The 15745-nt window shown below is 46.4% G+C and overlaps 1 protein-coding gene across 1 annotated transcript in view; it reads right to left on the bottom strand.

Moving 5' to 3' along the window:
• Positions 1 to 3729: 3729 nt before the first annotated feature.
• Positions 3730 to 15745, bottom strand: part of CAB39L (calcium binding protein 39 like) — a 46929-nt gene continuing 34913 nt past the window's right edge. The window contains exons 6-9 of the mRNA XM_084281608.1: positions 15186 to 15245; positions 13658 to 13723; positions 12846 to 12989; positions 3730 to 5619 (exon numbers count right to left, since the gene is read on the bottom strand). Coding sequence (XP_084137734.1) covers positions 5440 to 5619; positions 12846 to 12989; positions 13658 to 13723; positions 15186 to 15245 — 450 coding nt within the window. The 3' untranslated portion in view covers positions 3730 to 5439. The remainder of the gene's footprint in view (positions 5620 to 12845; positions 12990 to 13657; positions 13724 to 15185; positions 15246 to 15745) is intronic.

Genomic DNA, 15745 nt, shown 5'->3' with positions numbered 1-15745 from the left:
GCCCTTTACTGGCCGGGTGCTGTGCTTGCTCCTGCAGTCACAGCTCTTTGTGGAGCTGCATCGCCACCCTCTGCTCTGCCTGCAGACCTCGTCCCAGCCTCAGCCTGCCTCCTGCCAGCATTAAAGGACATTAGTCCCATCCTTGGGAGAGTAAGAGCTGCCTCAGGGAGTTGCTTGGCTGGCAGGGATGGAAGAGGGCATAGCTCTGAGCATCCAGAAGCACAGTGGGTCCCGTGACAGTGGGAGCGTGACAAAACGCTCCCTAGAAACTCAGAGCACCTCTGTCTGCCTCTGGGGCGTGTTGGAGACAAACCCTGTGGCAGCAAGGAGCAGCTCCACCAAATTTTCTGCAGCCAGCAGAGGGCGGCGCCCGCGGGGCCTCGGAGCGCGGTGAGGCCGGGCCCGGAGCCCGCCCAGGGCCGCGGCTCTGCGGGCACCGCCAGCGGCCCGGCCCGGTAGGGGGGCGGGCGGGGCTCTGCCGTGCACGGTGTTGCAGACACCCCAAATAAATCCCCACGGCTCCCCATTCAGGCAGCGAAAGGCGAAGGTGTGCTGGGACTCGTCACAAAAGCCGTAGATGTGCTGAGGGAAGAAGTGAGGCTGGCGCGGCCGCCACACAGGCTGAGCCGTGTTTGGGCTAGGGAGAGACACGCAGAGGGAAGGGCTGAGCACGGCTCTTCCCTGCGGTGTTTTGTGGCGTGGCATTTATCTCCTGCACACCGACAAGGATGGGTTTGTACCTGAAATTTTCGGCTTCGTTTTGCCGAGGAACTGGACTCCTCCTCATCGCGGGATGGTGACCTGCAGGTCCCAGGACCACTGAACTCCCACCACCATTGAAGGGATCATTTCTGTCTGTTCCAGCCATAACACAGCCGGTTACGTCTGCACCATGCCGCTCACTGCAGCTAGAGAGGCTCACTGACACAGACAAAGCCTTCATGGTCTGCCTGTGTTTTTCCTTCACCTTCATTGCTCAATTATCTTTCCTTTAGCTCTGGTGAGGTCACCTCACTCCTTTGCCAGTAAGCTTTCCCCCAGGGCAGCTAAATTTCTAACTTGGCGAAAAAAAAAAAAAAATAAAAGGTTAAAGAAGCCTGGAGGAACCATGAAGTATTTCAAAAGCTTTAGCAAAAGCCAGGCCTTGGGGATGTGTCTCATGAAGGCCAGCATTGATACATTTTCCTCCTTCCCAGTGGCCTTTCAGAAAGGCCTGAAAGGTGTCTTTAAAACAGCACGCGTGCCAGGACATTCACCTGCCCACAGCCAAGCGTGGGGCAAGGCAGATTTATCAGGAGGAAGCAAAAACCAGCAGAAGCTCCTGGCTGCGTGGCTGGAAGGGGCACTACCCAGAGAGCTGGGCTTGTTGAACAGACTGATGTCTCCCTCCCTTGCCTGACATCCCCTGGGAAGCGTGGCTTTCAGTCCTTTCCCCTTTTGACAGGCAGCACGAGCCACTGCGGCCAGCCCACGACACGAACGTGCTCTGTCCCATGAGCTAGTTGCAGCTCTGCCCTTGACACTCCTTGGGACGCAAGGCGAGGCCCTCTGCGAATATCATTTTTCCCCACGCCCAGCTTTAAAGCAGGGAGGCTCCTGCTTGCCCTACACGCAGAGCCGGCGGGCATCTGACCGCCTCCCTGACGTTTTGTTTGCTCCCTGCCCGGGCAGGGCCGTGCTCACCCTGGCTGCGTGTTTGCGCAGGGCTCCGAGTAGATGCAACGGGCTCGGCTTTGACGAGGGCATTTATTTTTTTTAATCCCTTCCAAGCCCTTGTCAAGCCAGCTGCGCCACGGAGCGCAGTGCTGTGTGTTAGTGGAGGTACCCAGCAATTCGGAAATAAAGGGCCTCTGTTGGGAAGAGTTGAGCAAGGCGCTTTCGTGGCCCGCAGGACGTGTTCCTGTCATCTGTGTGCCCTCAGAAGAAACACGCCATTCATCGGCAGCCTGCTGGCTCTCCCCAGGAGAGCTGCACTGGCCAGTTGGTGTTTTTTTGTTTCTTTAACTACAAGGAGCTGGGCGATGGTGCTGATTAAACTGGCTCCTGTCATACTGCCTGCAGCCAAAGGGCTTTGCTCCTATCTGTAAGCTTAGTGGTGAGGTGCTGGTTCTGCTTCTAAAACCTCAACGTGTTGGGGGTGCCTGGCCCCAGCACACGGCTCAGGGGGTGTTAGCACCAGGGCAACCCCCTCTGGGTGATCTTGAAGATGGAAGAGGTGATTTTTGTCGTGGCTTTGCAAAACCACTCACAGTGTGTGCCACAGGGAAGGGTTTTGGTGGTTTCCTTGGTTTTCCTCCTGTCACATTCCTGGAAAGAGGAGCCAGCGGGAGGCAGGCCTGAGGCGCAGGACCACGAGTCAGGAGGGCTGGCTGACACAGATACCAACTGGCCAGTTCAGGTCCGTCACAGCTACAAAACAGGCCTCGGCCGCTGCCCATCCCTATCAGATTTTTCTTTGCAGCACAAGCTGCCTGAATCCTGGGACAGAAAATGATGCTTCAAAGATTCCTGGCACCCTGCTGTGTCAAGGAAGGCTTCGCGTGCAGGAGTGTATGGGGCCTGTTGGCAGGGATTCACTCGTAAAACCCAACCCCCCCTGGATGCTGGGTGGGGACTGGGTTTGTTTGAGAGGCTGCATCCCACGCTTCCTCCAGCGTCCTTCCCTCCCTGGCCAGCCATCGTCTTCCCCATCCTCACACTGCTGAACGTTGTCCTGCAGCCACGCAGCTCCCCCAGCTGCTAATTTCAGAGAAATCGTCGAGTTCCCGGTGGGAGCAGCTGCTGAGGCAGAAGAGGAGCCTTGGCTGAATGAGCTGAAGGAAATGGGAATTTCTGTCTTTACTTCGGAGTTGTATTAGAAAAGACCTCATTTGCATTTAATTAGGGATGCGTTCCCACCAGCTGTGAAATATTATTGTGGTGCCTCGTTTCATCTTCACCAATTCTTTTTCTTCTTTGAAGGAGCTACGCAAGCTGAGCTTGGGGAAGACTCAATTAACTAGGGCGCGTTGGCAACATTTGCTTCGGGAGCAGCTTTTTTTTTTTTTTATGATAAGCCACACGGAGCCTGACACATCACTTCACTGCAAGCCCACCCCTTTTCCTCTCTCGTTCAGCTGCACGTACAAACACACACACCTTTTCCACAAGCCCTCCTTGCCCCTTACTCCTGGGTAAGGCTGACACTATGGGCACCTCTGCACAGGTCCCACTCACGCTGTCACACGGAGGCATTCCCCACAAACACACCGTTAGGCACTTTTTCCAAGCGCAGGCTGGAAGCCTGATGCTCTGCACCTTCAGAGGCTGAGGCAATGGCCACGTGCCTCTGCGTTAATCCAGCCCTGGAGACGGGTCCCACCCTTCGGCTTCGGGCTCCAGATCTCAGAGGATCAGAGCAGCTAGCTCCGAGGACTGCTGCTCTGGAGATACTCCCTTATCGAGCAGCGAGCATTCCTCTGATAGCACTGGGGGTGAAGGCCACAGGCAGGCGAAGCTGGACGGCAGCCTGGGCTGCCAGGCCCCCTGCCAGCAAGGGCTGCAGTTGCGATGCTCGCAGGGGGGATGGATGAGCTCTGAAGAAAGTGCTCATCTGTCTCTCTCCGTCTGCTGAAACCGCTTGGCAAAGGAGAGAGGGAATTTAGCACCGCACAGTGCCGCTATCCCGAAAGGCAAAAGGGAAAAAAATAACAAATAGAAATAACGGGTAATCAGTAATCATGCCTTTAATAGCTTGTAAATATTTTCTTTTTAAATTCCAGGCAACTAAGATGTACATTTTTTGTGTATATCTGACATCTGAAAAAAATAAAATAAACCGAAAAAGTGACTCTACAATCTGTTCAGTTTCATTTCTTTTCTAAAGCACATAAATTAAAGTATCAGTCACCCCAATATACAACCGCTTTACGAAGGAAAAAGTCTTGTTCTGTTTTTACAGTTCAGTTTCACCTTTTTACCTGAAGCGTTAGCTATAGGTTTAGCTAGATAACTGCCTCACAACAAACAGGAAAACTCAGAACTTAGGCTGTCAAGAAAAACTCAAGAACTTTCCACTCCCTGCTCTCAAACTCCACTTCCCAATAAAGCATCAGAGTAACATTTTCATTTCCCCCACTAGAATACAAAAGACACCCAAAAAACTGTTCAAACACCCCTGGGAAACACTGTTTGGACCGCAGAGCTTATTAAACTTAAAACATGAGCAGTGCAATGATTTCCCTTCTGAAACCTGCCACGGAACCCGAATTCACACCTGAATGAACAAGGACAGAAAACACCAGCCACGAAGCAGCCTGAGGTGCCTAGGGATGCTAAACCTGATTTAGGTTCCCGATAAATGCTCTCACCTTTGAGAGCACGTGCAGCCCCCGAATGGCTCCAGGAGCCACTTGGGTGGCTCAGGCTGAGGCCATTTACAATCGGGAGCCTTCCTTTCAACACCCAGATGTAAAAATCTTGGCCAAAGCACTCCCAGCACCAGGAAGCGCGAAGGACCAGCCCGTGACCCACGGCAGTGCCAGGGCTCAACGCTTGGTGGGGTTCAACCACACAGCTCTGGCCACCACGCACCGAGACTGGGGACAGGCTTCTTGCTGGGTTTTGTAGGAGCAGGAGCATTTTATTAGCAATGCCACATGGGCCCTGACAGAGGGAGGGGATGCTCTTGCCTTCCTCCCACTGGTAACTACGCGGTCCCATCGGTCTGGCCAGAAAACAAAGGGAACAGCCTGTGCCCTAGCACCAGGTAGATCATGTGCAGGAAAACAGGAGGCTGGCAGAAACAGCTCAGCTGGCTGATGTCTTCGTCCACTTCCCTAGCGCAGACTGAATAGAAAACCTCTGATCTAGGGTAAAGAAAAACTTAAAGATGAAAGAACACAAAAATGAAGCGAAAATGTGATCTTCACTGCATTTAATCTCCCGCTGTTTTGACTAAAGAACAGAATCTCTAACTGCAGCTAACTCCAGAGACGAATGTACTCTTTCACAGTCTTGTGTGTGTGCAGCACTAAACCAAAGTCACAACTACAGGTGCAAAGGAAGAGCATTAGTCCTCAGAAGACCTACTTTGTGCACTCACCAACAGCTCAGGTTTGCCGATAAAGTTAAGCAAAAGAGGTTCGTCCTCCTTGAGCACAAACAGAGAAATCTGTCAAACCAGCTTCTATTACAAACAGGTTCTAAACTGACATAAATAATTATAGTCTTGATTAAAAATAATATATTATTCTAGGTTTTGTATTTATTTTTTTTTTAGTTTCCATGTAAAACCCCTATACTCCTGACATCTAGGAACAAAGACAAAATTAAAAAAAAAAAAACAACACAACAAAAACAGGCACTTGTGCCTTCTCAAGCACTATCGTGGTGTTTAAGGGACACAGAGGAACTTAACAGATGAGATTAATGCCTACAGTGGAAAACGAGTGGAGTTCTTCAAGCTGTTGGCTTTTTCAAGTCTCGGATTTGCTTAATCAGGTAGTTCTTCTCATCAGTGAACTGTTCGTCATCCGTCCTTTCTTTCTGGAAATTGCTCAGAAACTCAATTAGCTTGGGTTGGTTTTTCAACAGGATCTCCACGATGGGCTGTGTTTTGTTTGGACTGGCCACAAAAACCTAACATGCAAACAAAACCAGGCACGGCAGAGAGAGAAAAGAGAAACAGAGAGAGGAACAATCAGTCACACACAATATTGCCACAAGTTATTCTCTTGTCCCAGTGCACGGGGAGAGGAGTTACAAACACGTTGGTTCAACAGCAACCTGAGCAAAGCTGTGCCTGCGTGTGGCATCGTTTCCCCTTATTTTTGCTTCTTTGTTGATCAAGTATTTGATTGCAAACGCAGCTGTTGAGAGCGGGCTATCAATTCCCAGCCTCTCCCACACGCAGCACTTACTACGCATAAATTAATTATCAGGAGAACGGAAAGGCTTTGTGTCAGGTCTGATATCATTTCCATACTAAACCAGGCCTAAAATTAGACCTGCCAGCTTTGTTTTGGTTTGGGAGACACGTCAGAGGCTTCGCTTCCCCCGGCCTAATCCATCCACAGGAGCGTGGAAATTTACAGCAGCAGGCGCAGCAGCGCCGGGGCGCATCCAGCTCCGGAGCAGGGAGGTGATGTGAGGCTCAGATGCTCACCAGTCCCTGTGGGCTTACTGGTCTTGTCACACAGCGACTTTAAAGGCTAAGCCTAGCTGTGCCTTGGTTTTTCCTCTTGTAAAACCTAAAACCTCCAGCCCCGGCCTTCCAGCTGGGAACACAACCCCACATGCTGTTTCTTTAACATTTTCTCTGCCTTACGCAGGAAACTCCAAGCCAGCGGTGATGGGCTCTGCCCAGGGAGCTCAGGACACCACAGAGAGTGGGGCTGTGAGGACACCAGGCAGAGGGAACACGTACATTGCACCCCCTGGCCACCACAGGAGGAGTTCCCACATCTGGCTTGGGCCGAGGTTGCCATGGCTGGTCAAACAAAACAGCGCCTGAGCGCTTGTGCAACGACATAAATAACTCGAGTTATTCTCTACCCGACGAGAAGAAATTAAGGATGGACAGGACTGGAAAGCGGCCAGTTTCCCTCCGAGCCTGTTCAAACCAGAGTAAAAACAAACATCTGCTGACAGCACTGAATGGCATTTTGTCCGGCCGAGCGCTCGGCCCAGCCCCGAGGCTGCTGGCTCCAGACCTGGGGCTCCTCTGCAGGTTTCTCCTCCCTGCGATTTTGGCCACGTGAAAAGCTGGGATACATCATGTAATCACGGTGTTACGTGAGGGGGAACACGCACACACCGTGCTCTGTGTGGCCAGGCCACGGTCCCTGTGATGGTGGAACATCCCCAGTTACTCACGCCCCCTGCACAGGCCTCTACATCACCTTTCTTTGATTACCTTGAGCTATCATCTTAAATATATATATATTTACATATATATGTGTATTTATGCCTACATGCCACCCTAAAAATTCACAACAGTAGCACCCATAGCCCGAACTCTTCAAGAGTCCCTTCAGAGCAGCCACCCTACGATAACAGCTTTCCTGCACGATGCTCCAAGCCTTCAAAACGTAACACCTTGCCAGGGACACATATTTGCGAGCCCATGGGGTGTCCAATTCCCAGCTCTCACTACGCTTGATGGACTGTCAGTAGCTAATTATTCTATCACTGCCTGCTACATTTAAAAGCAATACCCCTTCCCTTGCAAATAACTTTGATATTCTGCTACCGCTCCATTGTTTCCCCTCAGTCTGCGAAACAAAGGGTTTGGGCATGTAAATCTGAATGTACTTGACAGCTTTCCACTCTGTGCCTTATCTAGGGAATATGGATCTTGAAGTCTCATGGGTATGAGTGCTTGGCTCTGGCTGAGACTGCGGCAGCTCATGCTCTCAGCTCCAGCAGCCCCACGCACTGACCCACAGGAGGCCATCGTGCTGATCCTTCTAGGGCTTGGGGACGTGGTAAGCCCCAAGTCCTGTGGACAAGCTTCCTTTGAGAAAAGCAGAACATGAGCCTGAAGGCCGGGATGAGGAAAACATCCATTACAAAGCTTTGCTGCAAGGTTTTCATTCTGGAGTTCGGTTCCTCCTCTGTGACCTTTTGGGATTGTCCTGGTTTCAGTTAGCACAGAATTAATTTTCTTCCTAGTAGCTGGTGGAATGCTGTGTTTTGGCTTAAAATGAGAAGAGTGCTGATAACACCCCGATGCTTTAATTGTTGCAGAGCAGTGCTTATACTAAGCCAAGGACATCTCAGCCTTTGCTCTGTCCTGCCAACGGGCAGGCTGGGGGGTGCAGTAAGAGCTGGGAGGGGACAGACCCAGGACAGGTGACCCAAACTAGCCAAAGGGGTATTCCATACCATCTGACGTCATGCTAAACAATATATAGGGGTGGCTAGCCGGGGGGAGGGGGCCGGACTGCTCGGGGTTAGGCTGGGCATCGGTCAGCGGGTGGTGAGCAATTGCATTGTGCATCACTTGTTTGTACATACTATTATTACTTTCGTATTATCCCCATTGTATCATCATTATTATTATTGTTATTATTATTTTTGTTATTTTTTTTTCCTGTCTTATTAAACTGTCTTTATCTCAACTCACGGGCTTCACTTTCCATTTCTCTCCCCCGTCCCAGAGAGGGAGGGGGGAGGGTGAGCGAACGGCTGCGTGGTGTTTAGCTGCCGGTCGGGTTAAACCACGACAGGGATGTATTACAGAAGGCCTGATCCTGAAGGGCATCTCCATGAAGGAAGGTGAAGGACATCTTCCTTCAGCAAGCATTAGGCCTCGTTACAAAGATAACGAAAGGCTGACTCTCAAAAATCAACAAATCTGCATAATTCTTCTCGTAAAAACCCATCTGGTCAGCAAACATAACAAAGGTTTTGGCGATAAACCTAGTAAATGCCAGCATTTCGTGCTGGTTCTGCAACTGGTATTACTGTAGTAAATAATTAAAGGATCTAGTTTAATAGAAGACATCACATCCTGTTTATCTTCCAGCTCGATTATTTATAGATTACTATCATCCCCTTGCAAAACTGTCAGACTGAACATCCAAACAAAGATCATCTTGACTGCCAGTCTTGCTCATTGTCAAAAGGGACTCGTAAAGAGAGAACGTTAAAGGCCCAGAAAATTCCTGAAATGTTATTCAATGCTTCAGCTAAGCAAACAAAATAAGTTCTGCAAGTATCAACTGATCAGATCCACAAAAGGCCAGGATTAGGACCACCAGAACATTTTGTGGTTAAAAAAGAGCGCCCCGTATTCACAACTCTCTTTTGCAGCTCTCTGTAAATAGAAATCATTGCTAATGCTAGCTGGAACATTTTTACTGAAATGAATTTTAACTTCAGCTAAAACACTTCACAGAAAGTCCGTTTCACCCATGGTTTTACTATAAAAGATTGTGTGTCCTAGAGTACACTTAATTCTGATATATGAGAGAGAGAGACCCAAAATAAAGAGAGCACTTGTATTAAAATTCCTACTCTAAAAATAGCCGTTTCAGCACAGTTCCGTTTTGTGAATATTTTTAAAAAGCCTGGAATGAAAATCAACTCAGAAAAAGTTGCCCAAAGTTGCCTCTTGCTCTCTTCTGCATTAAAAGTCATACGCTGTGTTGTTGTTTGTTTTTTTTCCTCCCCAAACAAATACCAAAATTGCTTGATTAGAGAATCTGACCTTGTTTCCTTACAATTAATGACCAGCAACCACCATCTTCTGGGACTCCAGCAGAACAGGGCTTGGATACCCTGAATATTTTAAGACTTCATTTGGGGTCGAGCACAATCTTACCGTGGCAGGAAACTGCAGACAGAAGTGCCTCACGGTTCACGTTGCTTGTACTGTCATGCTTTGCATTTCTTGCCCTACAAACTCTCCAGCTTAATAGGCGGAGAGGACAGACACATCCACACACACTTGGGTTCAGCTTCCTATCAAGAGGAAGCTGTCAGTATGGTCAAATTATCTGAGACCATTTGCAGAGCGAGAGGTTGCTCTGCAATGTGCAGGGAAGAGAACGGAAAAATTAAGCTAAGGTCACAAAACACAGTGTACCCGGTCTATTTTTAGTTTTAAACAGTAAAATATATCTTGCTAAATGTCTGCTTAAGAACAAGAAAGTTACATAATCCTGATTCACCACTCCGGGGTGTTTTCCTCAAAATAAGCTAATTTGTTTACGTGACAGCCAAGAGGGCTCGTTATTAGCTTTTATTTGTAAATGCATTAGGTCAAAGGATGACCTGCACTGCGTTCATGTAAAGCTGTGCTCTCCCCTTCAGGCAAGCTCACAGCAGGCTCCACTAAAAACTGTCACAAATCCACCATGGGAGGATTACATCCCTAACATGTGGTCCTCGAAGTGTGGATGCTCAAGGCTGAGAAATCAGGGCAGAGGAGACTGGTGACTGTCAAAGCCCACAGCTCTGGGTCTCCACTGGAACATCTCTGGGGGAGAAGGGAAGAGGTGGGGTGTGTTAGCTTTTCCTAATGATTAAATATTGGCTAATCTTCATGCATACACTGTGTGGGACACCCAGCTTTACAAAGTGCCCTTAGGGTGATGCTGCAAGGCAGAAACTCCACCTTGTTCAGGCAAAAGGAACAGGAGGAGGAAGCCAGGAGGAAGATCAAGCATCTCCTGGGAGGAAAATGGAAGCAGGTACTACAAGAAGGCACTCTGGTTGGCCTCGATTTCCCATGGAAAGCATTCTGGATGAGCAAATGTTCCCAGAGCTCAAAGGGTGTTGTCAGCCATCAAACACTCCCGCAAAATATTTGTGTACATGAGGTACTCATCATTTTAGTCTCTGTCTTATAGTTTTGGATGCTGAATAATAAGAAATTGCCTCCAGACCCAAGAGTTATATGCCTTTCTGGGGGTTGGCTGGGGCATGGGGAAAGTTGAAACCTGAGCGCTTACAAAACAAGCACTTTTTCATTTCAGATGTGTCTAACTGGTGAAACATCTCACTCAGGTAATTTAAACCCCAATCTTTTGGCAGCTGAGACAGAGCAGCGAGTATCTGCTTCTCAGCAGGCCTTTGATTTCAAGTAACTGTGGTTAGTCTGCTGTAATTTCAACCAGGGTTTTTTCAACCAGAGGTGTTTTGCAAGCTCATTTTAAAAATGCAGACACAGTTTAAAATTTATGAGATTAAAAGCTGAGGACCAGATTCCTCTCCCAGTTACATTAGCACAGCATTATTACAGCTGACAAGAGAATTGGGTTCGGGGACAGTAACCCAGAAAGAGCAGGCAGGGACACACTGCAGAGCAGGGCACAAGAAAGGAGAAATGTTTTTCCCTCTTCTCTTGAATATCTAAGGATTTCCTTTATTAATTCTCCAGAAGTTAGAGTAAAAAGTGAAATCAGAGGAAAACACCCTTCTCTGGCCTTCTCTACCAAGCCGGTTCACAACAGGATTTCCTATAATATATCCTATACCTCCCCTGCCCACCTGGGAGAAGCTGAATGCTTCCAGATCCAGATAACCCATGCCCTCAGTGAGGACCTAGCAGAGGAGCTTTGCTGAGCTTCTAGAGTTGCTCTGGTGTGCTGCTGCTAGGGATAAAGAAGCAATTTCCAGCTGATCAGCTGCTGCTCCAAGCCTGCAGTTCCCACACAACGAAATTTATGGATATGAGACAGAGTAAGGCACCACTTAAATGCTGCTGATGGGTACTACTGAAAAAAACATCAACATCCCATGGAGGATAGCATCTGAGGACAGAGTTTGGTGCTTTGAACTGAAGAGACACAGCTTTATCATCATGCACTGTGTATTTTGCCGGGCACCTGAAGGCCTCAGCATTACATCCACGTGGCAGCAGTTGTGGTTGAGCAAGGCTGAGCCTACAAAACCTGCACTCTAACGGGAAATGGGACACGGCCTGGTGGTAAAGGAAAAGAAGGAAGGAATGGGAAGGAGCAACATCAACACAGTTGCACAATGGAATCCTTACAAATTACTCAAAATCCTTTCAAATGCTTCTTACAGTAAGTAAAATCAGCTGTTCCCAAGGCCCAAGCCATGCCTATCATTAGTACAGGACCAGCAATTCATCTGTTTCATACACAGAAAGCTGGCATTTGTTCACAGAGGGGCAAGCAGACCCCAATCCTCTGATCCCTTCCCTCCACAGGCATCTCAAAGGCTGCAAGTGTTCTGAGCCTGACTGCTCTCTTATCTTGGAGCTACAGACCTCCTGATAAGGAGGAAGAGGAGGAGAAGTTGCTCACAGTGGTTCAGCTGATGACGGAGGAAGTGAGCAAGGGAACAGCTTACCAAGCTGCTTATTTCAGAGAGGGATTTTTTTTTTTTATCTTAATCCTCCTTGAGACTCTTTTTTTTTTTTTTTTTTTTTTGGTAAATGAAAAGCATTTTGGAGAAGCTGTACATCCTCTAAACCTCCATGCCAAAGACCTGAAAGCTTCTTGCTAAATGAGAGATGGCAGAACTACAGAACTCAACCTGAATTTGTGGAGGGTGATCTGTGATCTGGTATCTTCCCTAACCATCTTGGGGAAGACTGTCCTCACACACTCCCCTCTTCTGAAAATTATTAGCAGCTCTATTTGCACAGTTTGAAATGAATACAGTAACTCCAAACTAAAGGTAGCCTTCCACAGTAACAATTCCATTCACCCTCTGATTGAGAGCAGAGCTCTTTTTTTGAGAGGAAAACAGTAAACTATTCACCTGTTAACATTAATCAGTGAAAAAGAGGATGCTAGATGGGTCTTGTAATTGTTTAAGACTGTGCTAACGATCAGTGCAAAAGGAAGGAAGGATTAAACTTATTTCAAGCTCAGATCTATCAAATCTTTTCAATACCTTTAAAAGCAAATTGTGTTCACATTGATGCACAGTGCTAGCACTGCCTACTTTTGGTCTTAATGTAGAGTTGTAAGACACTGTTGTTGTTTCGTGTTTTTTTTTTTTTTGGTTGGTTGGTTGTTTTTGTTTGTTTGTTTTAATATACTTACCCAGAATCACACAGTAAAATACCTAAGAGCTGAGGAAAGGACCCTAGATAATATCTAGGAACTGTGTATTTTGGTATTTTACCACCTCACCCCTGTGTGAGGGACTACCCTCAGCCCAAACTGAAATGGTGCTGCATTAGATCTCACCTGAAAGTGAGACAAAACAGACAGAGGCTGTGTGATAGAGAGGTTTTCAATAAAGATGTTCTCAAACAACTGAGACAACTGTAAACCCTACCCTTTAGCCTTATTTTTGAGGGATTTCTCTTGCCCTCTTTGAAAGATACTTTTCTGAGCAGAAAACAAAGTCTGCCATCTGTACGACTCCCACTAGCTCACCTTGAACACGTGGAATGCTTCAAATTGAATGTTGGGGCTTTTATCTCGCAGCAAGTTCATCATCAGCTTCAGATTCTCTGGTTTGCTGATGTATTTTGTCATGATGGCAAAGTTGTGTCGGTCCAGAATCAGCTCACCCAGAAGCTAGAGAGAAAATTAAAAAACAAAAAACACAAAAACAGTTTATCACTTGATTTTTGAATGCAAAGAAAGCAACAGCATATGTTAATGTTTGTCTTAAGAGATTCTGATGTCACTACATTAAAAAAAATTAACTAGACTTGTGCTCACGTAGTAAGTTACTTAATGCCCATTTTCCAAACATTACAGAAAAGGTTACCACATATGGACTGAATGTAATAGGAGCTGGTGTGAGCCAGCTGGGACAGAAGCAAATGTAGTGCAACTGTCCCACAAAGACACCTTTAATTTCTCTCAGACTTTATGTTAACACATCTATTTGGTCCCATCTGCATTCCATATCAGACATGGTGCTGCGGTGGCCAGAAGCAATGAACAAACAGGGGCCATGATGTTACTCTCAAGTCCATTTTAACTTATGTTCTGAATTGAAGTACAAATTTGAGGTCAGAGGAAAAATGATGGTGCTTGTTGCATAGGAACAGTCCAATGCTTCCATAGAGATCCAGGAAATAAAATTCACAGCAAGCTCTTGTGCGTTGCATGAAAAGCTTCCCCAGACATTCATTTCTTTTTTGTTAGAAATTACGTGATTACATATATGCATTTAGATATTTTTCATAACACGAATTACAAATTTTCAAGGGAAGTGCTGAAAAATGTTGCTTTACCTTCAAAGATTGTCTCTTTGTTACGTAATTCTCAGAATTGATGAGTTTTTCATAATCCTCAAAGATCTAGAGTAAAAAGAAAACAAATGCATTCAATTCATGCCCATCCTTCCTTCTTGTCCTTCCACCCTGGAGGAGCAGCAGAGGCAGCAGCAGTGCCACCCTCTCACACCTCACCACAATGGCAGGCCAAGCTCTTGTGGCCTTTTTTCTCTGCTTGCTAGCACGTAGTGAATTAATGCCCAGTAATACTCATCTGCCAAATGCTACACGGAGCGATACCACATATGGACTGGATGTAACAGAAGGTAGCATGAGCCAGCTCGCACAGAAGTCAGCCAGTGCCTGTGCAGCCTTCTTTTACGAGAGAGTAAATCTGCTGCTGGGACGCGTGGCTGTGTTTTACTTTTACTTGCAATTTAATGCAGCAGCCCAAACTGGTGACAGTGCATCCCATACTGGCATGTGCCAAAAGCTCTTTGTGAGCTGCCCCCTGCCTTCAACACCATCACTCGTTAAAGTGCTTTGCAGAATGAGGATCACCAGAAGCATGTTGGCTTTTTGCAGGCGGTAAAAGAAATTTGGAGGTCAAGAAGATGTTCATCAACCAAACAAGCAAAATAAACCCACCACTGTCCTAGAATCATCAAAAAAAAAAAAAATCCTAATGCCCACTACTTATTCTTCAAATTTTAAACCTTCAGTAAGCGTAGAAGGGAGCCTGTTCCACTGTAGTCCTGCAGTACTAACAGAGGAAAGATGAGCAGAAACACTAAATTTGCTCCAGTTAAGCTGCATGTGTGACTCAGCAATAATCAGCCTGATCTTTATTTAACCTTCTTGGTAACTCTAGAATGAAAGAAATAGTCATTGGCCCTTTTACTTTGGCAATGAAATAAAGAATACCTGAGGTAACACAAGAACATAACCTCTAGCCTCGTTCCATTATCCGTATCAGACCAATTTCAGTTGATTCCAGTGGAATTTTTTTGACTGATATTTGATTCAAAACGGAGTCAAAAAGTCAAAGTGAAAAATGGCAACAAACCAAGGGACTAATTGATTTAGGATGGTAAGAATAGTGGCATCTCTGTCTCCCACTTAGGTGCATATAATTTTCAGCAACACTAAAACTTCTCCTCTGTCCCAGAGTATTGCAAGTTGCACTGCTATGGCCCTACCAATGCTGGAATACCACAAAACTGTTTAGAAATGTAAACACTTTTCCCCACGGTCTACCTAAATACTGTTTGCGGCTCCATTCACCTATGAGGAGATACAGTACGGATATGAATAAAACTTGTTTTTAAACTTTGAGTTCTCCTGAAAACTTGGCACCTGTCCCCTGTGGATGTGAGCAGTGTGGATACCTGTATTTCAAACACCACATTTAGTAAAAGCAATACTTAGTTTTGCAGTCCTGCGTGACTGTTTTATGTGGAGCATGAAATCCTCCACTACGGAAAGCACGCTTCTTCTAGCTAAGCATGATGAGATTTTATAAAGTTCTTCTGTCATTTGTACTTACTGTATCATAGTTTTGTTCCAGAAATTCTGCTACCAGCAACTTGTGTCTTGTTAACAGGTCCTGGAAAAGAGCAGAGAAAGGTTCCCTTAGAGAGTTTGCCCATTCAATTGTCCCTTTATTCTCTAATATGTTTTAGTATTTTTTTTAGCACTTCATCTTTCAGGAGATATTTCCAACATGATTTCCATAAACAAAAAGCATTTAAAAATGATACCGCATGGAATTCAGCTGTGTGTTTATTAGCATTTTACAGAGAATTCATTCAGTGCAAACAGAATCAACATAAAGCCATTCCAAAGCTCTTTATGTTCCTTCTTCCTCCCACCCTTTACCCTTATGTTTTATGGTCATTGTGCACAGTACTTACAATAAACTGGGGTGAGGGAAAGGAGGAAAGCAAAACAACCTTTTATGAAGGGATCAGCTTAGATCCCACAACCAAAAAGGATCTCCATTCTGACCCATAACTGGAAAATTATGAAGTTTTACCGATTGTTATTGCTCATCTCCACTGAATGTAAAAAGGCAATCTCAAATTCAACCACTCCAGGTTCCTTCCA

This window comes from Netta rufina (assembly GCF_964035555.1).
Source record: "Netta rufina genome assembly, chromosome: 1".
Taxonomy (NCBI): Eukaryota; Metazoa; Chordata; class Aves; order Anseriformes; family Anatidae; genus Netta; species Netta rufina.
This window is presented reverse-complemented; position numbering and strand designations above follow the sequence as displayed.